At 42.3% G+C, this 27,794-nt stretch overlaps 1 protein-coding gene across 2 annotated transcripts in view; it reads left to right on the top strand.

Moving 5' to 3' along the window:
• The first annotated feature begins 4,337 nt into the window (after positions 1 to 4,337).
• LOC126163172 (cytosolic endo-beta-N-acetylglucosaminidase) overlaps positions 4,338 to 27,794 on the top strand; it is a 121,354-nt gene continuing 97,897 nt past the window's right edge. For both annotated transcript variants that reach the window (XM_049920120.1, XM_049920121.1), the window contains exon 1: positions 4,338 to 4,740. In XM_049920120.1, the coding sequence (XP_049776077.1) occupies positions 4,496 to 4,740 (245 nt within the window). In that variant the 5' untranslated portion in view covers positions 4,338 to 4,495. The remainder of the gene's footprint in view (positions 4,741 to 27,794) is intronic.

Raw genomic sequence — 27,794 nt, forward strand, 5'->3', positions numbered from 1 at the left:
GACACGGGAGGAAAGGATGAGAGGAGGGGGAGGGTCAACAGTGCTGCCTGGCTGTGGTGGTGTGAACTATGTCAGTTGGCCTCCACACTTCAAGGGGAACATATGGGTGGAGCTACTGTCTAGTGCTCAATGAATGACAACTCCAGTTGTTTAAATAAACTATACACCACACTGCATACAAAATAAATACTTACATCCATCCTATCTGGCAGCTCAGCACAGACTGAGTCCCTTTCAAACCAATTTTCAGTTTCGCATGGAGAGGGGGAAGGGGTACGTGGGAGGGGTGGTGGAGTTGGCCCAATTGACCTACTTTCCCGCCAAAATTTTAACTTCCTGCCATGACGACAGTGCGACGTCGTTACATCTATGGTCGACATCTTGGATCCGCCACCTTGAATAAATTTGGCAAAAACGCAGAATGAGGTGTCCCCCCTCCCCACCCCCTTAGTCTCACTACTCCCTACAACTCTCAGCCTCATGGCCCAAGTGTAGGAAGCGACAGCATAGCTTGTCACATAACTTTCGGAGTCTCTGGTTCAGACCTTCCGCCTGACTCAGAACCAGGGCGCACTGTTCTGTTCTGGGGACACAGCTGTAGAGTGTGAGCTTCGTTGAAACTTCAAGACCAAGGATGGTACCCTTAACCATCTCTCCTAATTATTGGAATGATCGAGGTGTGACCTTGGAGCCCAAACAACAGGCGTCATTTGTTCCAGCGTTCACCACAATCTATAGTTGGTTGCACCCTGTTCTACATCTACATCTACATTTGTACTCCGCAAGCCACCCAGCGGCGTGTGGCGGAGAGCACTTTACGTGCCACTGTCATTACCTCCCTTTTCTGTTCCAGTCGCGTATGGTTCGCGGGAAGAACGACTGCCGGAAAGCCTCCGTGCACGCTCGAATCTCTCTAATTTTACATTCGTGATCTCCTCGGAAGGTATAAGTAGGGGGAAGCAATATATTCGATACCTCATCCAGAAACGCACCCTCTCGAAACCTGGACAGCAAGCTACACCGCGATGCAGAGCGCCTCTCTTGCAGAGTCTGCCACTTGAGTTTGCTAAACATCTCCGTAACGCTATCACGCTTACCAAATAACCCTGTGACGAAACGCGCTGCTCTTCTTTGGATCTTCTCTATCTCCTCCGTCAACCCGATCTGATCCCACACTGATGAGCAATACTCATGTAGAGGTCGAACGAATGTTTTGTAACCCACCTCCTTTGTTGATGGACTACATTTTCTAAGGACTCTCCCAATTAATCTCAACCTGGTACCCGCCTTACCAACAATTAATTTTATATGATCATTCCACTTCAAATCGTTTCGCACGCATACTCCCAGATATTTTACAGAAGTAACTGCTACCAATGTTTGTTCCACCATCATATAATCATACAATAAAGGATCCTTCTTTCTATGTATTCGCAATACATTACATTTGTCTATGTTATAGGTGAGTTGCCACTTCCTGCACCAAGTGCCTATCCGCTGCAGATCTTCCTGCATTTCGCTACAATTTTCTAATGCTGCAACTTCTCTGTATACTACAGCATCATCCGCGAAAAGCCGCATGGAACTTCCGACACTATCTACTAGGTCATTTACGTATATTGTGAAAAGCAATGGTCCCAAACACTCCCCTGTGGCAGGCCGGAGATTACTTTAACGTCTGTAAACGACTCCCCATTGAGAACAACATGCTGTGTTCTGTTTGCTAAAAACTCTTCAATCCAGCCACACAGATGGTCTGATATTCCGTAGGCTCTTACTTTGTTTATCAGGCGACAGTGCGGAAGTGTATCGAACGCCATCCGGAAGTCAAGGAAAATAGTTCCCTCAAAGGCTGCTGGAATAACCTTTTCAACATGCTGTGTGAAGCCTCCAGGTATATACTCTGAGTGTAATTACTGTTCCTCCCCATTCCTTGCTGCCATTTCCTTGAGGGGTACCATTATTCGCCATACGTTTGAACTGACCATGATTAATAGACTCCTACCCATTTGCTTTCGCTGCCCCTTGATACAAGACAGAACAAGTGAGTCTCACTGGCTTAGTTTCGGTTTCAGTCGAAGCCAGCACCTCGAACTTGTTGGTCAGTTGGATGGTTGCAACAGCCTGAGTGCTGCCTGATCTCTGTCCCTGCTGTACAGGACGTCTAAACCCAACACTGCCATGCCACTCGCAGTCAGGTGGACAAATAGTGATAGGGCTTGGATTTCCTGAAGGAGAGACAGTATCCATAGGATACCTCAAGTACACAACACGTGGTAGCTCTCCCATCACACCCACTCGTAACAGCTTGTAATCGCGTGACAGCAGTAAGGGCGATTTCCATTTGTTTATGAATAGCAACCAACTCATCCCCTGTCCTAGAACAGCAATCACAGCGGGGCTGCATTACGTTTGGTAACAGAATATCAAACAAAAAACTTTCATCTGGTGCAGTATTTTACAGAACAGTAAACAAATAACTTTATGTCAAGCTTCCTGCATTTATTTTAATTTGCGAGTTTGATATGGTACAAATATTATCAGTAATGTTTTAGAACTTAAGAAGTTTGTAGCAATAAACGAGATATCTGTTACAACAACAGAAAACTGGTACAAGGTTTACCGCTCCTCTTAAGCGCTTTGCAAGTCATGGTAGCTAAGAAATTTCGGCAGTAGCCTTAGTTTACCGTCAGTGTAAACAGTATACACTCCTATCAACAGAGAGAACTAACGTGACACGATAAGTTACATATTTGCAGTAAATGTAAATCGCAAACACTGATTTATTACGAAATTAAAAAAAAAATAAACGCCCCTGAACTACGAAAACCTTTGTAATCGAACGAAACGTCTCAAAAATATATCTCTTTTACGTAAATATATTATTAAATTTGGGAACTATTAGCTGAGAACATAGACATACATGTCTGTAGTTGTGAACGGGGATACTATGGCCAAAGTTTCTGAAAAGCACAGTAATACAGAATTTTCTTTAAAACGGGGTGATAAAAATTATGTTCAGACTATGTTTTCGTGCCGAAAATGCTCAGAGATATTTTTCTGTTTGGTTGGTTTCTAATCTTTCATTCTCACAACGACGACTTTCACTCAAAGAGCTTTCCAAGTTGGAATGCCAATAAATCTGACGTCAAATGACAGAAATAAAACCACTATAGCAAAAGTAAACAGCGCAACCAGACCTCTTGTACGTAAAAGAAAATACGCTTGAACAAGCCCAGTTACGAGTGAAATGTGATTCCCCTACACTTTAGTCTATAAGCAGAACAATTAATATATCCGTAAATCATACAAGCTGAGAAGCTTATGTTTGGGGCAACTGTCTTGGCGAACGATGGCTTGAAATTTGTGACGTTAAGACAACACCCCTTTTATACCTTTATGGTAAGAGCAACGAGACTCACATTGTACACAGCAAATATGTTTACGCTAAATCTGCACTTGATTACAATACGTTTACCTCGGAATGCAGTTAAAAGAGGTGTTTTTGGTAGGGTAACACAATTTAGTGCTCACGCGAAATGCACATCAGAATTCATTGTGATGTGAAATATACATTCCAGATCTGAATTCTGTGTGATTCATTTATCGATATTCTTCAATTATTTTTTTCTGTGCAGATTCACAAAAACTATTTTTTTCTATACGGGCATACAGTAGACTAATGTTAAATAAAACTCGAAAGCCTCTCACTTATGAATCGTAGGACACAATATTTAGCTTATTACTGTAAGAAAGAAGAAGCAGACAGACAGTTAACTTATATTCTCTCAAGTTGATCTAGCCCTTTTGCCCTCTCTTCGTGGTAGTAAGATGTTGTACAATGTCTTTTGTGGAATTTCCTTGTGTTTTCCTAGGTTTTTACGGATCGCAATCATAATCTCCTATTATGCTGAAACTCTCGACGTTATAATTCACCACTGAATAACTGTCTTCCTAAAATCAGTATGGACACTCTTTATTTTAATTTAAGGCAAATGAAAACAACGAGCACTTACGAAGCAAATTTTAAATCAACCGCCTTCATATACATGTGACGATCAGCTGTTTCATGAAGTTTGGGAATATGTTGCAGGTCTACCACTATGTACGCTGCAATAATTGCGCGGCTCTGTGAAAAGTCTAATTAGCATTTATCAGCTATATTTTTCACGCTTACAGAATTTTAATTAGGTGCGTGAGCAAATTCAGTGTTGATTTCATCTTAATGCTAGCTTATAAGGTAATATATTGACAGGCGACAGTGAATTAAAGTTTTCATGCTTAGCACAACGGGGAGATTGGCACCCATGCCGAATCAGCTCTTTGTGACGCGTAAACACGACGCTATGCAATGCGTCGGGAGAAGAGCGGTGTGAGGCGGTTTTATCTGAGTAAACGATGAAGTGTTTCGACATACCATTGCGTCATTTGGTTCAATTAAGTTAGTTAACCACGACGTATTGTTCTTCGCAAAAGCTTGTTGAATATTTCGGCAATGACAGAAAACTTGGGAGTTATTTGTGAACCGCTGGACAAACTGGAGCAAGTTCTGTCATGGAAAAACTACAACACGGAGTGGTCTGGTTATGTGCGCTCACTTTCTGGAGTAACTGACCATTGTGCAAGTGGGACACAGAAATGTCATGAACCTGTTCTACGCCCACAACCACGATGCATGCGAAACAGTGTGCCACGAACGCTAGTGTGTCATGATATGCAAGGAGGATACTTAGAAGATCGGTGCGTATAAAACATTATCGTCATTTATTGGGCATGACACAAATATAGAGCACTAAGTTTTGAAAAAAAAAACACATAAGTACCGGTATGTATTTGTTTACTTCACTTATAACGTACACATATAACGTTTAACCAAGAAACCCAAAGAAATAAAGAAAATATATGTATGCGCCCCCTCCCCCCAATACTTAACTCACATAATTAAAATACATTACGAACTCATTCCATTATTTAGTTATCTTGCGGCTGGTACAGCAAATACTATCAATTATATAAAATGTTACCACTTTGGCCCACCAATTTCTTTTGTCTGAATCAAATTCTGAACAAAGGGGACTACTGAACTAGTATAACTGTTCTGGCAGAAATCATATTATCATAGTACAAGGTATATCTTTATTTCATGCTTTGGTTCTTTCATGCTAATTGGTTTACATTTAACAATAATTCATCAAAATTATGATGAGAAACATCTCTGACATGTTACCACACTTTTAACCCAGCAACAGTATTGTATTTCATTTTCTCACGTGTGACATCAGTCAAGCGTCATTTTAGAAATTCAATCCTCGAAAGCTGATTTTTTTCCCCCCATAGTTATTCATTCTTTGTTCTATTTGAATTGTTTGTGTGCGATAAAATAGTCATCCACTGATTGTGATTTCATATTGCATTACAGTCCAGCTTCTCCCAGTTAGTGACCAGGTTGAACTACTTACATCAAACTGGAAGAAGGCAGTAGTGTGTCACTCCATTAGTGCCATACCTAGTAAAGAAAGTTCTATATTATTCAGATTAACATTCCACTTGTGGAACTCATTCCAGTGCATCAGTTACAGTACTGTCCTCTCCTGATTATACATAAATGTTTAATGTTTGTATATCTGATTGTGTTACATCAATTTTTCCATTGTGTTTCTCTGTGTAATCCTGTAACATTGTGAAATATCCTTGGGCAAATAAATTACAAATAACAGTTATTTAAGTTAGAAGGATATAGAAAAGGCATCAGACACAATTCTTCACACTGGAATTTTCTGTTATTTTATCGTATCGAGTCTGTGGATCACTATAGTGTGGCCCGAGGTCTAGGTTAGGTTGAAAAGTTGCAGTTTGATTGTGAGCTGGTGAAATCAACGAATGTGAAAGCAAAAATCTGTTTGTAGTATCATATTGGCTGACACTAGTGCCTAATGTTTATGTTCGGTTGACAAATACAAATGTGGTCCAATACTTAACTTTTGTCCTGCTTTTGTTCCGTAAAAATGGGTTATTCAGTTTTACGCTCTTTTTCCCATTTTTCTTCATCCACTTATCTGTATGTAGAACTGCTGTCTTCAATTTTACATGTTGTGGTTTCGTATCCAAATGCTTCCACTTTACAAGTATGTGGAAATCAATCAATCCACATCTGCTTCATAAATCATCTCCTGATGGACACTGTAAGAAAACTGTCATTCATACAAAGAAAACATTTGATTACACACTCTGTCATGAGAAGTTGTATGCTGTTGTTGTAAATTAGGCCTACTTCATAAAACAGTTTTCTTCCACTCTTTAACTGGGCGAAATCCATTGTAGTGGATGCTGATCTATTGAGTTATCCTTGTAAGGAACTCAGAGGTGAAGCCATGTGACTGAAGTCAATATAAAACTGAGAATAGTAAATACAAATAAGTGGACAAAGAAAAAAGAGAAAACTGAGGGGATAAAATATACTTTTCTCATTGAAGTTCATATTAGTTGATGTCCCTACTGTATCCCATCATTTGGATTCATTTTAGGAAATTATAGTTTCTGTATAACTGATTAATTATTATTACAACATAAGTTAGGCCTAATCCATGGTCATAACTGACACATAAGTACTGACACTTTATCACAAAAGCAACCACTGTTCAGGAAGAGACAGAGACTTGATTCTTTCCAATTAAGGAAGTTCTTGTAACGTAGCTTACAGTGCAAGTAGAAACTAAAGATTTTGAAATCTTATCAGGGAGAAGACTATTTCTTAAGTTCTTTGAAAGTCTTTTGCCCTTTGTAGTTGACAAACGTAATCCATTGTAAAGTCCACGCATCCAAATATTGAATCTGTTTTCACAGAAAGTATCCTTCATTTATCTCTACTGTAGGTAACTAGTGTTGTAATTATAGTCCAAAGTTATGAACTGACAGTTGTTTACTGTTGTTATTACCTGGGATCATTTTTCCTCTGAATATTGCTGTTTTATTCTTGATATTTTTAAAATTGTGTTTTTAGTGTGTTCATACTGCACAATGCTATGGACAGTTATGTAGCCTGGCACACAATACAGAAAAATGTTTTAACAGAAACAGGAGTGTCTTTTTTAACAGTATAAGGGAAAGATAGAGTGCAATAGAGTGAAACTCACTGTAAAGATGACACGTTGAGTTGTAAACACGCACAAATAAAAGATAGTTACATAGTTAGCTCCCAGCCAAAGCCTTCTTCAGAAAAGGAAAAACACACGCACACACACAAATAAGCACACCTTACACACACTTGACTGCCACCTCCAGTAACTCAGACTGGAATCCAACTGACACATAGAGCAGAAGCAGCAGTATGCAGGGGACAGGGAAAGGGAAGGGATAGCAAGACACAGATGGGATGAGAAAAGAATGCTGTCTGACAGAGCATGCAGGGACTAGACTGCCATCAAGTGCAGTGTCGGGAGACTGTGGTATGGGGAGGTGGCGAAGGGGGGAAGCAGAAAACGATGGTAGTGGGGAAGATGAAAGGTGGACAGGTGCGTTGGCAGAGAGCAGCACACAAACTGGGTGAGTGGAAGAGAATAGGAAGGAGATAATAGGATAGAAACTGGTGGGTGAATGGTGTGGGGACAGTAGGTTACCATAGGTTGAGGCTGGGATAATTTCAGAAGTGGAGAATGTGTTGTAAGGGTAACTCCCATCTACACAGTTCAAAAAAACTAGTGTTGGAATGGAGGATTGAAATGGTGCTTTTTATGAACCAGCCATTAAAATTTTGCACATTATGTTCAGCTGTATGTTGTGCCACTGTGTGGCCTACTTTGCTCTTGGACCCAACTTGGTAGTTGCCATTCATCCTGGCAGACAAGTGGTTGGTAGTGATACCAATATAAATAGCTAGGTGCAATGAGGTGAGCAGAGATGGTATATGACATGGCTGCTTTCACAGGTGCTGGGTGGGTGGATTGAACAGGTCTTCCACCTGGGTATTCCACTGGGATATGACCCTTGTGGTAAGGGATTGGGATTGTTGAGTGACATAGGGCGTGGACTACAATTTTGTGGAGGCAGAGCAGTTGATGGAACACCACTTAGGAGGTGTGGGAAGAATGTTGGGTAGGATGTCCCTCATTTCAGGGCACGATGTTAGGTAATCAAAGCCCTGATGATGGATGTGATTCAGGTATTCCAGTCCAGGGGGATGACAAAGTGGGCACTCCTTTGTAGCTGGTTCTTGGGGTTGGTGGGAAATTAGGGGTGTGTGGAGAAATAAAATGGGATATCTGTTTGCAGACTAGGTCTGGGGGATAGTGCCTGTCTGTGAAGGTCTTCGTGAGACCCCCAGCATATTAGGCAAGTGATTTATTGTCACTGCAGATACACTGTCCCCAGATGGCCAGACTGTATGAGAGGGATTTTTTGGTGTGAAGGGATGACAGCTGTCAGAATGCGAGTACTATTGGTGGTTTGTGGGTTTAATGTGGACAGAGGTGTGGATGGAGCCATCAGGCAGGAGGAGGTCAACATCCACAAATGCGGCACACTGGGTTGAGGAAGACCAGTTGAAGTATATAGGAGAGGTGTTGAAGTTGTAAAAGAACGAGGACAGGAGACTTGACCCTGAGTCCAGATCATGAAGACACCATCAGTGAACCTGAATCAGACTAGCAGTCCGCATTTTGGGGGGCTAGGAAGGTCTCCTCTGGATGGTCCATAAACAGTTGGCATAGGAGGGTGCCATGCAGGTGCCCACAGCTGTGCCATGGATTTGTTTGTATACCTTCCCTTCAAAGGAGCTGTGGCTGTGAGTTAGGATAAAGTTAGTAAGATGTGTGAGAAATGAGGTACTGGTAATGGGTTTGGACTCGGAAGGACGCTGGGAAAGGTAGTGTTCAATAGTGGTAAGACCATGGGCATAAGGTATTTTGGTGTGTAAGGAAGTGATGATTGTGGATCCAGGAGGTAAAGGGATGGGGATAGCGGAGAGTCGGTGAAGGAAATGGTTGGTGTGCTTTATGTGGGAGGCTGGATTAGGGGCATTTGGTTGGAAGTGTTGGTCAATGATGGCCGAAATTCTTTCAGTGGGAGCATTAGTAACCAGCTATAATGGAGTGTCCATGATTGTTGGGTTTGTGGATTTTGGTTAGCATGAAGAAGGTGGGTATGCGGGATGTCATAGTTGTGAGGAGGGAAGTGGATTCAAGGGAGAACTTCTGTGAAGTTCATGAGGTTTTAAGCAGGGATAGATGTTATGTTGGACTTCTGGGATGGTATCACTCTGGCAGGTTTTACAGGTAGAGATGTCAGATGATTGGCAGAGGCTTTCTGTCAGTTGGCCACTGCAATAACAGTGGTGGAACCTTTGTCTGCAGGAAGGATGATTAGCCTAGCTCAGGATTTGTTTTGAGGTTGTGAATGGCTGTCCTTTCTTCTGCTGAAATATTGGTGTTCTGGGGAAGGATGGTGAGGCCAAGTTTTTAAAATGTATTTACAACAATAAATAGGTAATGCCCCAGTGAGGTAACATATTTAATTAGGCTATGTCTAATCATCATATACTTTTTTTCCCTTTCTTTTTGGTTCACCACTTTTATGAATGGTTTGATATGGCCTGCCATGAATTCCTCTCCTGTGCCAACCTCTTCATCTCAGGGTAGCACTTGCAACTTATGTCCTCAATTGTTTTCTGGATGTATTCCAATCTCTGTCTTCTCTACAGTTTTTGCGCTCTACAGCTCCCTCTAGTGCCATGGAAATCATACCCTCATGTATTAACAGAAGTCCTATCATCCTGTCCCTTCTCCTTATCAGTGTTTTCCACAGATTCCTTTCCTTTCCAATTCTGCACAGAACCTCCTCATTCCTTACCTTATCAGTCCACATAATTTACAACATTCGTCTGTAGCAACACATCTCAAATGCTTTGATTCTTGTCTGTTCTGGTTTTCCCACAGTCCACGTTTCACCACCATACAGTGCTGTACTCCAGATCTACATTCTCAGAAATTTCTTCCTCAAATTAAGGCCCATGTTTGATACTAGTAGACTTTTCTTGGCCAGGTACACTCGTTTAATGACATTATAAATTGTGATGGAATGTTATCTAACTCTTCTGCTTTAATTGAACTTAAGTCCTTCATAGATCTTTTAAATTCTGATTTTACTACTGGATCCCCTATCTCCTTTAAATCAACTCCTGTTTCTCCTTTCAGCACATCAAACAAATCTTCACCCCCTCATTGAGGCTTTCAGTGTATTCTTTCCACCTATCCGCTCTATCCTCACATGTAACAGTGGAATTCCCATTGCTCTCTTAATGTTACCATCCTTGCTTTTAATGTCACCAAAGGTTGTGTGGACGTTCAGGTATGCTGAGTCTGTCCTTCCAACAATCATTTCTTTTTCAATTTCTTCACATTTTTCCTGCAGCCATTTCATCTTAGCTTCCTTGTGCTTCCTATTTATTTCATTCCTCAGCAACTTGTATTTCTATATTCCTGAGTTTCCTTTAACATTTTTGTACTTCCTCCTTTCATCAACCAACTGAAGTACTTCCTCTGTTGCCTACAGTTTCTTTGCATTTACCTTCTTAGTTCCTATGTTTTTCTTTCCAACACCTCTGATGGCCCTTTTTAAAGGTGTCCATTCCTCTTCAACTGTACTGCCTGCTGAGCTTTCCATACTGTTGCATCTATAGCCTTAGAGAACTTCAAGTGTATCTCATCATTCCTTAGTACTTCCGTATCCAACTTCCTTGCGTACTGATTCTTCCTGACTAATTTCTTCAACTTCAGCCTGCTCTTCATCACTACTATATTGTGATCTGAGTCTATACCTGCTCCTGGCTATGCCTTACAATCCAGTATCTGATTTCAGAATCTCTGTCTGACCATGACGTAATCTAACTAAAATCTTCCCATATTACCTAGCCGTTTCCAATTATAACTCCTCCTCTTGTGATGGTTGAAATTGGAATTAATTATTGTATACATACAGTAGGCCTACTGCCTCATTCTCATCACCTCAAATCATTCATAGTCCTGCTTATTTCTATCCCTAGACCATTGTACTTAAGCAGATTCATCTGTCAGTCATTAAGGAATGATTAAAACAGAAAAAAGCAATAGTAGAGACCATTTTTGTATTAATGATCTTTACTCAAAAATAACATAGTATTATATCAAGTAAGTGTGATTGTAGTTTTGCCTTTATGAGTGTTATTAACATGAGCCAGCAGAAGAAGATTATGTCCCGATGTTCAAAGGCAGTTGCAAATGAAAAATATATCCACTCAGCAGGAACCCGTGTTTTAGGAACAACTGTTGGAAACTGTAAAAGATGGGAGCTCCTCATTGTAGTCCTGACAGCAATGAATGGTGTAGGAAATAACTGTCATCGAAGATATACTTATCTCATCATCAACAACAAGATGCATTCTGATCAGTAGTCTGCAGCTCCAATGCATCCCTAAGATTTATATGCATAGGGGCAGCTGAAACTGTTCAGAATGGTCATATCAGTGCTGACAATGGGGAACCGTGCTGTACTACGATTACCAACTCTTCACTGAAGGAATCTATTATCTAGCTACCAATAGTTCCTCATTTGACCGAGGAACATCACCAGCAAATTTTACCATTTACGTGTAAATTTTTGTGTGTATTCAGGGCTGGAGAAGAGACAAAGCAGACCAAAAGACCCAGTATGAAATACCATGAAACACCATATCAGCTTCAGTGATTATTACCCTCCCCCCCCCCCCCCAAAAAAAAAGGAGGGGGGAGTGAGAGAGAGAGAGAGAGAGAGAGAGAGAGAGAGAGAGAGAGAACAGTCATCACTCATATAGGGTGGGTGAAAACAATCAGAATGTCCTTGGTCCTCCCCAATGGTCTTCACAGAGGTAAATAAAAATGGCTCATGGCATTTTTGCATTGATTGCCAGAGAATTAACCAGATCGCTGCTTGACAACTTTGCTGAAGTGTGTTTATGATGCAGTTCTTACCCTGCTCTGGTACCTGATTCTGAATAACATTAAGAATTGATGATGACATAAACATTTTATTATTCTCTATTTCTTCTGTTAATCTTAGGTGTTAAAGGACGGAGACTTATGACTAATTCTCCATGATCAGTAAAAAATGAAGATTTTGGAAGTTGCCTGTTTCAGGGCTGAATTACATTTCCTTTGGGTGCTTCAAACAAATCACAATTTAGTCTGCAGAGTTCTTGTTGATTTCTGTAGAGGATACTTTTGGTTACCAAAAAAGGTTGCAATACGTGAGCATAAAAGTGCTCAAATAGTTTTACAGCAGATTGATGTCAGCAGTATAGGACTTTACTGACAGTCATTCACATCTGGCCAATGACCCTTTACTGTAATAAGAGGAGCAAATTCCTATGCATAATTTGTGTAGGATTATTTAAGTATACTTTAAAATCCAATTGCCTTTTTTCTAGTGGTTTGGTTGACTTTATATTCCACAAGTCACTTATATCAGTGACTGTAATTTTCATATTCATGCAGTGATTGAAATTATAAACTGTGTTATTATCCTTAGTGAAACAAATTGGAAGACTGAATCTTTATTTCATACTCTTTGTAATCCTCTGTTTTGATTCCATTATTTTAAATTGGTGAAGAAGCTCTCTGCTTTTGTAGCGACTTTCTAACATGGTTGTTGAACTAAAATGGTTCTTGCCCATCCATCACAATCTTGTTGAGGGTATACATGTTTGAAGTTACTTATAAAGAAGTCTCAAATTTTATCAACTGATCACCTTTGGTCATTCTCAGATGTTTGCTTTGTTTTCTGTATCATGCTTCGCCATGTCCTTTTTCATATACATGGTGATCAGAAACAGTCTGTAAAGTTTATAAGGATGTTACAGGGTGGGTTGTGATGAGAAGGAAGAAGGAAAAAAAATGATACATTGCCCTGTTTCTGAGTTTATTAGTACTGAAGTACCCAATCAGACCATTGCAAGTAAAGATTCAAGTGGCCTGTCAGAGATGATGTCACCAAACATGCTCTTCATTTGATTTCCTAAAACTGAACAAAAATTGGATGGGACTACCGTAAAGATCGAACCCGAGCCAAAGGCTGAGCAGTCTCGTGTGCTATCATGTATGCTCTGAGAACAATTGACAGTGTCTGTATCTGGTAGGCTGCTTGAATTTGCATGTAGATTGGCCTGATGGATAACTTCAATGCTAATTAACTCAGAAACATCGCAATGTACCAAATGTTTTTCTTAACAATTATTTCTCAGTACCATCTATGCTGCAACACCCTTGCAAGATTTTCATACTGTTTCTGACCACCTTGTACAAATGATAGCCTCTCTCATTAATATGGTACAATGGAGGGAATGCATCTGTAAGGTCCTCAAGTAGGTTTCATTCTTTGAGGGTGGGCTTATCATTTGTCTATGTATATTGCTATTATTATTTTTTTTATTTTTTATTTTTTTTTTTACTGTAGCACCTTAGCATTGGCCAAATACCTTACTTGTAACTCCTTTATTTTAATTTTTTGAGTTTATTACATTCTTTATTTTTAGGTTTTGCTTTATACTCTTTGTGATTTTAATGAGCACAGCAATCTTTAAAATCTTTTATTAATATAAAACAATGGATAACCCAGGGTGGAATAATGACAGTGTTATGAATAGGATAGTAGCCACTCACAATACAGCGGCGATGTTGAGTCGCAGATAGGCACAAAAACAAGACTGTCAGCAAGTAAACTTTTCGCCAAAAAGGCCTGCATCATACACACACACACACACACACACACACACACACACACACACACACAAGCGTTCGCGCATGCGCGACCACAGTCTCTGACTGCTGAGGCCATACGGCAAGCAGGAGTGCATTATGGGAAAAGCAATTGGGTGTTGGGGGTAAGGAGGAGGCTGTGGCAGGGAGGGAGAGGGATAGCAGGGTAGAGGGGGGGAGAGGAGGGACAGTAAAGAGCTGCTTATGGGAGCATACAGGGATGAGGTGGAGAGAGGGTAAGGCAACTAGTGCAATTGGGAGGTTAGATGGTGGGCAGAGAGGGGGGGAGGAGGGGGGGGCAGAGAAGGAGAGAAGTGAAAAGATGTGGGAGTGTTGGTGGAATAGAGGACTGTCTAGTTCTGGAATGGGGACAGGGAAGGGGCTAGGTGGATAAGGACAATAACTAACGAGGGTTGAGGGCAAAACGGTTATGGGAATATAGGATATATTGCTGGGAAAGTTCCCACCTGCACAGTTCAGAAAAATTGGTGTTGGTGGGAAGGATACAGATGACACAGGCTGTGAAGTATTCATTCAAATGCAGTAAATCGTGTTGGGTGATCCAGCTGTTACTTGGCCACAGTTTGTTGGTGGCCATTCAAGCAGACTGACTGCGTGTTGGTTGTCATGCCGATATAGAATGCAGTTGGTGGTGGGAGGATGTATGGGACAGGTCTTGCATCTAGGTCTATTATAGGGATATTGGCCATGAGGAAGGGGGCTGGGAGCAGGGGTGTGTGAGGATGGATGAGGATATTGTATAGGTTTGGTGGGTGGCAGAACTGGCGTTACTTCTCGATGTAATAGCCCTGCAGACGTACACATTTTTCACAACACTGACACCATGATTCCATGGCAGCGGCGAAGGCTTCTTTAGGAGTCTGTTTTGACCACTGGAAAATCGCTGAGACAATAGCAGCATGGCTGGTGAATGTGCAGCCACGGAGAGTGTCTTTCATTGTTGGAAAAAGCCAAAAGTCACTAGGAGCCAGGTCAGGTGAGTAGGGAGCATGAGGAATCACTTCAAAGTTGTTATCACGAAGAAACTGTTGCGTAACGTTAGCTCGATGTGCGGGTGCATTGTCTTGGTGAAACAGCACACGCGCAGCCCTTCCTGGACGTTTTTGTTGCAGTGCAGGAAGGAATTTGTTCTTCAAAACATTTTCGTAGGATGCACCTGTTACCGTAGTGCCCTTTGGAACATAAAGGGTAAGGATTACGCCCTCGCTGTCCCGGAACATGGACACCATCATTTTTTCAGCACTGGCGGTTACCCGAAATTTTTTTGGTGGCGGTGAATCTGTGTGCTTCCATTGAGCTGACTGGCGCTTTGTTTCTGGATTGAAAAATGGCATCCACGTCTCATCCATTGTCACAACCGACGAAAAGAAAGTCCCATTCATGCTGTCGTTGCGCGTCAACATTGCTTGGCAACATGCCACACGGGCAGCCGTGTGGTCGTCCGTCAGCATTCGTGGCACCCACCCGGATGACACTTTTCGCATTTTCAGGTCGTCATGCAGGATTGTGTGCACAGAACCCACAGAAATGCCAACTCTGGAGGAGATCTGTTCAACAGTCATTCGGCAATCCCCCAAAACAATTCTCTCCACTTTCTCGATCATGTCGTCAGACCGGCTTGTGCGAGCCTGAGGTTGTTTCGGTTTGTTGTCACACGATGTTCTGCCTTCATCAGACTGTTGCACCCAGGAACGCACTTTCGACACATCCATAACTTCATCACCACATGTCTCCTTCAACTGTCGATGAATTTCAATTGGTTTCACACCACGCAGATTCAGAAAAAGAATGGTTGCACGCTGTTCAAATAAGGAAAACGTCGCCATTTTAAGTATTTAGAACAGTTCTCATTCTCGCCGCTGGCGGTAAAATTCCATCTGCCGTACGGCGCTGCCATCTCTGGGACGTATTGACAATGAACGCAGCCTCATTTTAAAACAATGCGCATGTTTCTATCTCTTTCCAGTCCAGAGAAAAAAAATCAGTGGCCTTAGAACTTGAATGCATCTCGTAGATGGCCCATAAGTAGGTTGGCATAGGACGGTGCCATCCAGATGCCTATAGCTGTACCCCAGATTTTATTGTAAATGATATCTTTAAAGAGGAAGTAATTGTGGGTAAATATATAGTTGTTATCGTGACTAGGAAGTAGGTTGTAGGTTTGGAATCCATCAGGCATTGGGAAAGGTAGTGTTCAATAGTGGTATGGCCATGAGCATTATGGATGTAAGGGAGGCGGCATCAACAGTGGCGAGCAGGGCACCATGTGGTAAAGGGACAGGAACCATGGGAGAGTCGGTGGAGGAAATGGTTGGTATCTTTTATATAGAAGAGTTGGTTTCGGGGAAGAGGTTGAAGGTGTTGGCCTACAATAGCAGAGATTCTCTCACTGGGGCACGGTAACTGGCCACAATGTGACATCCTGGATGGTTGGGTGTATGGAATTTAAGAAGTAGGAGTGGGGGGAGTGGTAGGATGGAAAGGAGGCTAGCCAGAACCCAGTCCCCCATACTGTTAAGTACTGTGTTATTGCTTTGCACATGGAATCCCCCCCCCCCCCCCCCCAAACAGTCTTACCTTCAAATTATCCACCTCCTGCTGCAATCCCTCCTTCCACAGTGACCCCCATCTGTTCAAATTCCACCAGTCCATAATCCTCACCAACACAGTCCTGCAGAACCAAGTCTTTCAGATTCAAACCTCCTTGCAATACCTCCTCTCCATCCGTAACATTATTTTCCTGCTGTACAATCCCAAATTCCTGGAACCCATATCACACACGGAAACTCTTGCCCTCCAGGTACTAGAGGAGCATCCACAATACCCCCTCAGAAAACTCTCCACCCAGTTAATTTCCTACGCCTGTCTTTGGCTATCTCTACAAAAACCTCCAGACCTCTCCCACATCCTCTTACAGCTGACAAACCCTGCCTCACACATATATCCCATTTACCCCACCCTCAAAAACTCCCTCACACCACAATACAGAATCCAGAACACAAACAGACCCGAAACACAGTCATGAACCTTTCTTCCAAAAGCTTTAGCCCCACAGAAGTATCAGTCCTCACCTTATGCCCCACTCTCAAATTCAGTCATGCAAAACTCGTTAAAGATCTTCTCTCTCCCTTGCAGACCCTGCAGTGGAAACATCTTTTTGCCACTAATCCTACCAATCAGATTCAACCAAGGACCATTGTTGAACCCTACCTGACTCAGTTCACTCTTCCAACCAACCATGATCCACTCCCACTGCCCCCAGATCACCTCCTGTTGACTTTCCAGAATTACATAACCTCAAGCCTTCTCTCCATCTTTCCTCAAATCCCTTAATGTGCAACTAACTTTACACCTGCAGAAAGATCTGCAGTCCACCACCCAAAACTGATCCTGACTGTAAATCCTACCTGCTGACAAAGGCTCCACCAGTGTTGTTTTGAACTACACAGATTACCTGGCAGAAGGACTCCCCTAGCTGTCACATTCATCCACATACTAACTCTGTCACAGTCTCCATTCCAGAAATCCAGCAGAATCTCCGAACTTCTCCGTGGATTCCACCTATCTCCTCACTCCTACCTTCTACATGCTTCCTGAAGTCCATATATCCAACCACTCAGGATGCCACATTGTAACGAGTTACTGTGCCCCCCACTGAGAGAGTCTCAGCTCTTGTAGACCAACACATTCAGCCTATTACCCCGATCCTAACATCCTATATAAAAGGTACATACAGTTTCTTCCACTGACTCTCCTCAGTTCCTGTTTCTTTACCACACTGTTATTTGCATGTCATTTTTGATGCAATCTCCCTTTACACTAGCATCCCTAAAGCCCATGATCTTACCATTATTGGACACTACCCTTCCCAATGCTGGACGGATTCCAAATCTACAACCCCCTATATCCTCACCCACAATTACTTCTCCTTTGAAGGCATCTGGTGTACAGCTTTGGGCACTTGCATGGCACCATCCTGTACCAACCTATTCATAGGCCATCTAGAGGAACCCTTCTGAAACACCCAGAATCCCAAACATCTCACCTGTTTCAGATTCATTGGTGACATCTCCATGATCTGGATTGCAGATAAGGACACCCTATCCACAATCCTCCAGAACCTCAACACCTTCTCCCACATTTGCTGCGTCTAGTCCTCCTCAGCCAAACAAGCCACCTTCCTCAATGTTGACCTCCACCTCAAAGATGGCTGCAGAAGAAGCTCCGTCCATATCAAACCAATCACCAGCATACCTCTTCTTTGACAGCTGTGACCCATTTCACACCAAGAAGTCCATTCCACACGTCTTAGCTGCCCATGGCAACCACATGTATAGTGTGGGAGCAGTCCCTCTTGAAATATACCTAGGGTCTCACTGAGGCCTTCAAAGACTCTAATTACCCTCCCAACCTTGTACAAAACAGATGCCTGCCTTATTGCTCCCCCCCCTTCCCCCCCCCCCCCGCCCCGCCCAACCTCCCAAAGTCCCACCATCTGGACACAGAGCAACATTCCCCTCATGACTCAGTACCACCCAGGACTGGAGCAACTGAATCACATTCTCCACCTGGGTTCTGACTACCTCTTTTTGTGACCTTAAATGAGAAATGTCCAACCCACTGTCCTTCCCAGCTCTCCCACAGGGATATTCTGCTGCCCACCGAACCTACACAATGTCCTTGTCCATCCCTACATAACCCCTGCTCCCAACCCCTTGCCTCATGGCTCATATCCCTGTAATAGAGCTAGATGCGAGAACTGTCCCATACATCCTCCCAACACTACCTACTCCAGTTTGGCTGGTCACAAGTATCACCAATCTCATCAAAGACAAGGCTACCACTGAAGCCTGTCATGTGATCTACAAGCTAAGCTGCAACCACTGTGCTGCATTGTACATGGCCATGACATCCAATAAGCTATCTATCCAGATGGATGGCCACCAACAAACTGTGGCCAAGTAATGGCTGGACCACCTGGTTGCTGAACATGCTGCCCAACACAACATTCTTCATTTCAATGACTGCTTCACAGCCAGTGCCATCTGGATCCTTCCCACCAAAACCGCTTTCTCTGAACTGTGCAGGTGGGACCTCTTCCTGCAATATATCTTATGTTCCTGTAACCCTCCCTCCCCCCCCCCCCCTGTTCTCAACGTTTGTTAGTCATTGTCCTTACCCAACATTGCCCTTACCCATCTAGCACCTTCCCTGTTCCAATTCCAGCACCAGACAGCCCTCTATTCCACCAACACACCCACAGTCTTTTTACTTCTCTCCTTTTCCACTGCCCCCTCCCCCTGCTCTCCATTTAACCTACCAACTGCACCTAACTGCCCTACCCTCTCCCCAGCTTGCCCCTGTATGCTCTCACAAGCAGTATTTTACCATCTCCCCCCCCCCCACCCTCATCTGATATTCCTCTCCCTCCATGCCCCAGCCTCCTCCATAGCACAACAATCTGCTTGCTTCTCCCATGATGCACTACTGCTTGCAGTCTGGCCTCCACAGCCAGAGATGGAACAGTTTCCTTTGCTGTTCTGACCAGGGCTTGTTGAAATTCTTCCCAGCACTCTAGATCTGAGGATTCAAATTTGCGAGCGAGTTCTCGATAGGACATCATCATCTCTATGTCAAATCTATCTTCTTTGCCAGTGTTTTTCTGGAATGCCTTGGAATTAGCTTAATTTTAATCTTTGAAAGTTAGTGATCTGAATCCAGGTTGGCATTCCTCAAAACTTTAACTTTCTGGATCTTTTGTTGTACTTTTTGGGTGATGGCAATGTTATCAATTTGATATTCTCCAAGGTTTGGATTTGGGCATGGCCAAGTTGTCTGTTATCGTGGCAAGTGTTTGAATGCTGTTGATTTCATGACTAGGTTAAAAGCTTTACACAATTCCACGAGTCTCTCTCCATTGTTCTTTTATGTGGTGGGTAATTTCCAACAATGTCTGGGAATTTTCTCTCCTTGCCAAGTTGTGCATTGAAATCTCCGGCCAGGGTGATGATGTGTTTATCTGGGATCTTGGGTAGGAGGTCTTCTAGTTCTTCCCAAAATTCATCTGTTCATTTCTTATCTCTCTTGTTTGCCTGGTTGGTAGGTGCATCAACATTCATGATGCTGTAAACTTTGTTTGTGCTTTGGAAAGAAATAGTAGATACTTGGCTATTTGGTGAGCTAAAGTCTGTGATGGAATCTAGAATTTTCTTGTTGACTATAAATCCCATGTCAAGATGAGGAATTGTTTTTACAACGCATTTATCGGTTCTACCTTTAAATATTCTGTACCCCCCTGACTCAAAGATATGTTCATCTGTGAATCTCATTTCTTGAATTGCTGCAATTAGTGTACTATGTTGCTGCAAGATATCTGTAAGTTGTTTTAGTTTACCAGCCTTCAGAAGTAGTTGGCATTACAGGTGGCAAAGTAATTTGGGCGTTTGTGCTTAATCTTAGCTGGAGTCTCCGATACCGCCAAGCATGTTGGTGCAGGCTCCCCAGACTCTGAAGACCTGCATGTGTCATCCAAGATGACGGTGGATTGGGTACCACCTGGGGTAGTAGCGTTTCCTGAGCTTTCCTCCATACTTTTCTCAGTCAAAAAACTGTTTTTTGGGGTCTTACAGAGAAGTTATTGCAATTTGATTGCTTTTTTTTTACAAAACAAAGAACTAATGTTGATAATGTTTATTTCAAATATCTTTGTTATGTTGTAAGATGAGTGTTTCAGTAACCAGTGCTAAATCCTAGCTTGAAAATATTATAGGGCAAGGGCTCAGTCATATTGGAAGTTTATTAAAAAATTTTAATGTGTTATTTCATGAGTGTTTACAGTCTGTGAGACAAAGTCTTGATGTATCAAAGTCCAATTTGTCTCTAGTGCTATGAAGGAGTATCTTTCCTCTGTGGTATCAACATCACTTAAATTGCTTTTGACATAAACTGGTGCTGTATAGATGTATAGGTTTACAAAAATCTGTATCTTGAGCTTGATAAATAGTGGTCAATAGTGTTCCTTAGGGTTCACTTTGTTCATTATTGTGATTACTTTTTTATTTTTTTATTTTCAGAATTTCACTGATACTCATGTGTCAGTATGCCACAGGAAATATATGACTGGAAAAAAAACTAAAAAATGCCACATTTTCATTTTATTTATTTACATCTTATGGCCTTCATTGGACCACTCTAGCCAAATTTGTACCAAGAATTTTTCGGTTTCCTGTTAGCCCATTACTTCATTCTCTCGGATCTCATCCTTGTTTCTTCATCAGAAATCACCCTTCCTATTGTCTGTTTGTTGATTCTTGTTTGCAGTCTGGTTTGTTTGTCTGCGAGTTTCCTGATTTTTGTCAGTTTTGTTTCTTAGGTCTTCCAATGTAATCTGTAGCTCATCCATATCTTCCTTGATTTCCGTAATCCACTTAATGTTGCACTTACTATTCCACAATTTTTCTATTATTCTTCTGATGATCCTGATCTCTGGTGTTCTGATTAGATGTCCAAAAAATGAAATGTGTTTCCTCCTAATTGTACTCATTACCGGTTCTATTTCCTTGTAGACTGTTTCATTTGTAGCTACTCTCCAGTGTCAATCTTTCTGGTATGATTTGCTGTTGTATGTTCTGATGATTCTTCTCTCTATTTTAAGTATTTTGTGTATTTGAGCAGTGTTAGTTGTTTTGAAGATGGTTTCACTTGTGTCTGTTATTTCTGGTTCAATTACTGTTTCGTAGTGTTTTAATTTTGTTTTGCTATTGACAGGGTCTTTTTGTTGTAGGTGTTCTTGGTGATATAATGTGCTCTAGTCAATATGTTTTTTCTGTTATGCCATGTTGGCTTTTCATTGAGGCTATATGTTATAATTTCTCCCGGATATTTAAATTTATCTATAATTTTCATTTCTTGGTTTCCTGTGGCAATTTTGTTTATGAGTGGTGGGTCAGTTAACATGATGATTATTTTTTCAAAGGATATTCCAAGACCAGTTTTCTGTGCTATTTCCTGTAGTGAGATAACTGTTGTTTGGTTTCCTGACTACTGTTGGACAAGAGAGCAAGGTCATCAACAAATCATAGACAATTTAAACTTATTTCGTCTTTGAGTCTTCCAATTTGGATGTTCTTTGGGTTAATCTTGTACCATTCCCTCATTATGTATTCTAAAGCACAGTTGAGCAGCAGCGGTGCCAAGCAATCTCCTTGTCTTAAACCTGTTTTTATGATGAATGGCTCAGAGAGTTCCCTCCTGAACTTGACTTTTGATACAGTGGTTAAGGTGACTTCTATCAATCTAATTAATTTTGTATGGGGTCTGAAATTTCTTAAGATTTTTAGCATGGAAGGTCTATGAATACAGTCATATGCTTTTTTAAAGTCAATGAAGGTTATTACAAGAGGTTTGTTTCGTTTCTTTAAATATGCTAAGGTTAATTTTAAAGTGATGATCTGTTCTGCACAGCTTTCCAAGGTCTGAAGCCTCCTTGATACTCACCTAATTCTTTCTCTAGTTGCTCTTTGATTCTGATTTTAATTAATTTTCATTGATGATTGCATCCGTAGCACACTCCTGCTGTTCTCTTGTAGACATGGCAAATATTTATCCCAGTTTAATTTGTAATTAATGTGAAAGCCTAACAGTTTAAGTGATATTTTTTCTACAGTGTTAATTACCTCAAAATTAGTTTCTATTATTAGATTATGAAGGAGTTTATTAGAGAAAACCCAATCCATAGGTAGTTGCAATTATTCTGAGTTGCCTAATGCAATTCTATTGTGTCTTGATGTACACTGAGGTGACATGTCTTGATGTACACTGAGGTGACATGTCTTGATGTACACTGAGGTGACAGAAGTCCTGGGATAATGATGCACACATGCAGATGGCAGCAACATCATGTACACAAGATATAAAAGGGTAGTTGTCATTTGTACCCGGGTGATTCATGTGAAAAGGTTTCAGACATGATTAGGGCACACAAAGGGATCAACAGACTTTTAACACAGGGTGGCAATTGGAGTTGGATACATGGGATGTTCCATTTTGTAAATCATTAGGGAATTCAATATTCTGAGATCCACCGTGTCGAGTGTTCCAAGAATACCAAATTTCATGCATTACCTCTTGCCATGTTGGTTGTTTGGGGAAGGAGACCAGACAGCGTGGTCATCGGTCTCATCGGATTAGGGAAGGATGGGGAAGGAAGTCGGCCGTGCCCTTTCAGAGGAACCATCCCGGCATTTGCCTGGAGTGATTTAGGGAAATCACGGAAAACCTAAATCAGGATGGCCGGACGCGAGATTGAACCGTCGTCCTCCCGAATGCGAGTCCAGTGTCTAACCACTGCGCCACCTCGCTCGGTCCGCCCTCTTGCCATGAGCAACACAGAGCCCAGCGACCTTCACTTAACAACTGAGAGCAGCGGTGTTTGAGTAGAGTTGTCAGTGCTAACAAGTAAGCAACACTGTGTGAAATAACTGCAGAAGTCATTGTGGGGCATGCAATGAACATATATCTATTAGGACAGTGTGGCAAAATTTAGCATTAATGGGCTGTGACAGCAGACAACCAATGCGAGTACCTTTGCTAGCAGCACGACATCGCCTGCAGTGCATCTCCTGGGCTCATGACCGTGTTGGTTGGACCCTGAATGACTGGAAAACTGTAGTCTGGTCAGATGTATCCTGAATTTGGTAAGAGCTGGTGGTAGGATCTGAGTGTGGCACAGACCCCATGAACCCCTGTACCAAGTTATCAACGAGACACTGTGCAAGTTGTTGGTGGCTCCATAATGGTGTTGGCTGTGTGTGCATAGAATGGCCCAACAGAACTGATAACTGACTGGAAATGGTTATGTTTACCTATTTGGAGACCATTTTCAGCCATTTGTGGACTTCAGCTTTTATGGACGACAATGTGCCATGTGCGATTGGTGTGAAAAACATTTTGGACATTTCAAGTGAATCATTTGACTAACCATTTTGCTCAACATGAATCCCATTAAATATTTATGGAAAATAGTCGAGAGGTCAGTGTGTGCAAAAAATCCTGTACTGGCAACACTTTTGCAATTAAGAATGGCTCAATATTTCTGCAGGAGACTTCCAACGACGTGTTGAGTCCATGTCATATCGAGCTGCTGCACTATGCCAGGCAAAAGGAGGTCTGACATAATGTTAGGAGGTAACCCATGACTTCTGTCACCTCAGTGTGTGATGAGCTGTGTTGTGGCCAGGGCTGGTTCAAGAACATTTTTCCACAAAAGCGTTTTGTCTTTTGGAGCCCTGCCCCTTTTTGTTCATATGATAATGTATGCATCTCTTACAGATTAGGCCTTAGGCCTGTTCAATATGAGGAATGAGCTATGATTGTGGGATGTGTGATCATCATGTTACCAATTTGTCGAGCCGTTATTTGCCAGTAGATGAATCCTGATGGTACCCTACTTGTTTATTCAAGAGCTCCATTTGGCTACACAGTGGCAGAATGGACCCCATACCAGACCTCCCTTTCTCAGAAAAAATTTGAGGCAGTACCAGGTATCAAACACGAGTCATTCTGCACTATTGGTAGCAAAACTAACGATTAAGCCATGGAGGAAATCTATTAATTATGATACACATTGTGCACAATAATATGAGAGAAGGAAAGTTGCTATTCACCATATAGCGGAGATGCTCACACACACACACACACACACACACACACACACACACACACACACACACACAAGCACAACTTGCTCACACATCTCGTGTGTGCAATTGCGCTTGCATGAGTGTGTGTCAGTGCATGTGTGTATGTGTGTGTACTGCTGACAAAGCCCTTAATGGCCGAAAGCTATGATTGTGTGAATCTTTTTATTGTGCCTATCGCGGCTCAGCATCTCCGCTATACGGTGAGTAGCAACTTTCCTTCTCTCATATTGTTACATTCCATCCTGGATTTTCCATTGTTTGACACATTGTGTGCAAATATTCCACTTTGCTGTTTGGCACCCCACACAGATTCTACTACTTGTGATACATCCACTATAGAAATCTTGCACTTGGGGCACCTCTGGCTCAGCTTGATATCTTAAGGGGCAACTTGTGTCACTTGGATCTTAAACCGGCTCTTGTCATGTTACCTGCATAACACACTGCTAAACTGGCTCCTACATGGTAAAGTAAATCATTACAACTTTCTGTATCTATCCAAAAATATGACTGACATTGGATTCCAGGTGGTATGTGTCAAAATCATAAGCAATTATAAATAAAAAAAATAAAATCATTAATGCAATGAAGAACTGAAACGGACGAAGATCACACCCTGTGGCACTCCAGTCCAAACTTCCTTCAACATGAAGAATCTGTTTTTAAGTGAGACAGACTGTCTCCTTTTGCTGAAATAGGACTTGATAAAGCTAAAGATGGGTTTGGATGCCACAAAATTCCAGTTTTGCAAGTAGTATGTGAAAGGGTATATAGTAAAAAGTGTTTCTGTGATCACAGAAGTACAAGTAGCATTTTTATTATGTTGGAATTCACTGTCTGTTAGAGAGGTGATCATGCTTGTAGAAATAGTTATTTAGCTGGTTGCACACAAGGGACTTCAAAACTTCTGAGAAAACTGGAAGAATAGAAACTGTTCACTAGTTTTTGAGAAGATGCTTATGACTCTTTCAGCACTTTTGAGTGCATCAGAGAAAACTGTGTATTAAAAATGAAAACAAGAGACTGACAGATAAATACATTTTTTAAAATTAAATAATTTGAGAATGAATATCAGTTGATACCCCTGGCAGTAGAGAACCATGACATAGTCTTTATAATATTCTGGGTGATGATAACATTCCAGGGCAAGGCATCCCTTGTATGTGGTTCACTACGAAGCAGTTAGAAACTCTACTTGTTCGGTAAATTCAATAATAAAGAGCTCCATCTCATTTTTACAGCTGCAGTGCGGATAATTTACAAATCTGGTATGGAACAACGAAAGACACTGTGACTCAAATTTGAGCTAACAAATGGTCAAGCTAAAAGAGACCCCTTGCAACATATTAAAGAAAGTAAACTAATTAAAAACCATGCTTACTGCACTGTTGACATGAAATACATCATAAAACTGCAGAAAACATGTATTAATCATACTGAATCCTTCAGTAACTACAGTCACCAACTATTTGAAAATGAGCTTTCCAAACATCTGTGGTCGTTGGGTCGTATAGAGGTTGTAGAACCGAAACATACCACTTAATCTATTGAATACTTTTATTGTTGCTAGAAATAGCTTCACGAAATGACGCATTGAAAATCCACAGTCGCTTGATTCGACAACATGGCGAACACTACTCTAAACATTTTTCAGTGAAGTTAGTTCAAAGATGAGTCAGTCGATTGCTTGTGGTCGATAACCACCACAGAGCCCCCCGCCGGTAGTGCGGAGTACAGTGTAATCGGTGAGGTATCCAGATTCGCGGGGGGGGGGGGGGGGGGGCAGATAGGCAAGGAAAAGGTATAGTCCCTATGCCAGAGAGGAGGCCGAAGCTGACGACCTGCTCTGGACATGGGGGAGGGGAGAGGGAGACAGTGATGTTGAGGAAGAGGGACGCATGGAGATGGTGACAGTGAGGGTACCGGCTGTATCGATTAACAATGTAATGCTATCGACATCGGCATTGGGAGGAAGGAAGAGATGCCTGAGCAGTGTAACAGAGGGATTTGAATCGTCGAGAGAGTGGGGAGGGGCATGGAGGATGAAAAGAGAACACTCACGGACATGGACTGCTAGATTGTTGGCTGTATACATGGAGACGTCGGCCGTGACGTAGATGCTCGACGGAGGAGCTGGTGAAAGGTGAGTTGCTGGCGACAGTGCGAGTGAGACACAATCACTCTACCTAAAGGGGGTATAGCTGTGTCACGCTGAGGGGGAGAAACGTCACACGGGACACTATGACCTCAGTCGGAACACTCACTTAGAGTGTGGGCATCACACAGCACATCACTTAGAACACTGTTGTCACTCGGGTGAGTACACTCATCTGGAGTGGTGAAGTCACACGGAGTAATGGATGCTGCTTCCGAGATGGTCCATGCCGGCTTTAAACGGTTCACGGACACGGTGTGTGGTTGTCCGTTGATGGAGATTTGGAACGTGTTTTGGGAGCGTGACAGTACCTTGTAAGGTCCTGTGTAGGAGGGAGGTTGTAAAGCGGCTCGCACGGTGTCGTCTCTGAGCATTACATGCTCGCATTGAGCCAAGTCTTTATGTATGAAAACATGTGGAACCATGTGTGCACGCAGAGGGGGTACACGGATGCATGAAATACACATGCGAACATGCTCGACCAAGTTGGGGAGCTCGTCCGATGAAAGGGGATGTAAATCCTTGACGAACTGACAAGGAAGAACAAGGGGCTCGCCGTAGAGCACTTCCGCTGATGATGCTTACAGGTCGTCTTTGAAGGCTGATCGCATGCCTAAATGCACCCAGGGAAGGGCCTCCGACCACTCTTCCGTGTGGCACATGAGGGCTGCTTTTAGTGTTCTGTGCCAGCGTTCGACTAAACCATTAGCTTGTGGATGATAAGCGGTTGTGTGGAATTTATTGACACCGGATAGTTGGCAAAGACTGGCAGAAAGGACGGACTCAAACTGCTGGCCCTGGTCCGTAGTAATTGCGGATGGACAGCCAAAACGGACGAGCCATGTTTGGACAAAGGCGCGAGCCACTGAGGCAGCTGAAATGTCAATAAGCATTACAGCTTTCACCCATCTGCTGGTACGGTCGATCATAGACAAAATGTATCTGTAGCCTTCTGAAGGGGGGAGGGGATCGACGATGTCGAGGTGGACGTGGCGGAAGCGACCCTTAGGAACATCGAACTGTCCAAGTGCCGGCTGGGCGTGATGTGCGACTTTACTGCGCTGACAGGGTATGGACACAAGGACCCAGTCACACTTGACATTAGGCCATACAAAACGTTCGGTAACAAGGCATGTCATAGTCCGAATGCCAGGGTGG

This window comes from Schistocerca cancellata, chromosome 2 (assembly GCF_023864275.1).
Source record: "Schistocerca cancellata isolate TAMUIC-IGC-003103 chromosome 2, iqSchCanc2.1, whole genome shotgun sequence".
NCBI lineage: Eukaryota > Metazoa > Arthropoda > Insecta > Orthoptera > Acrididae > Schistocerca > Schistocerca cancellata.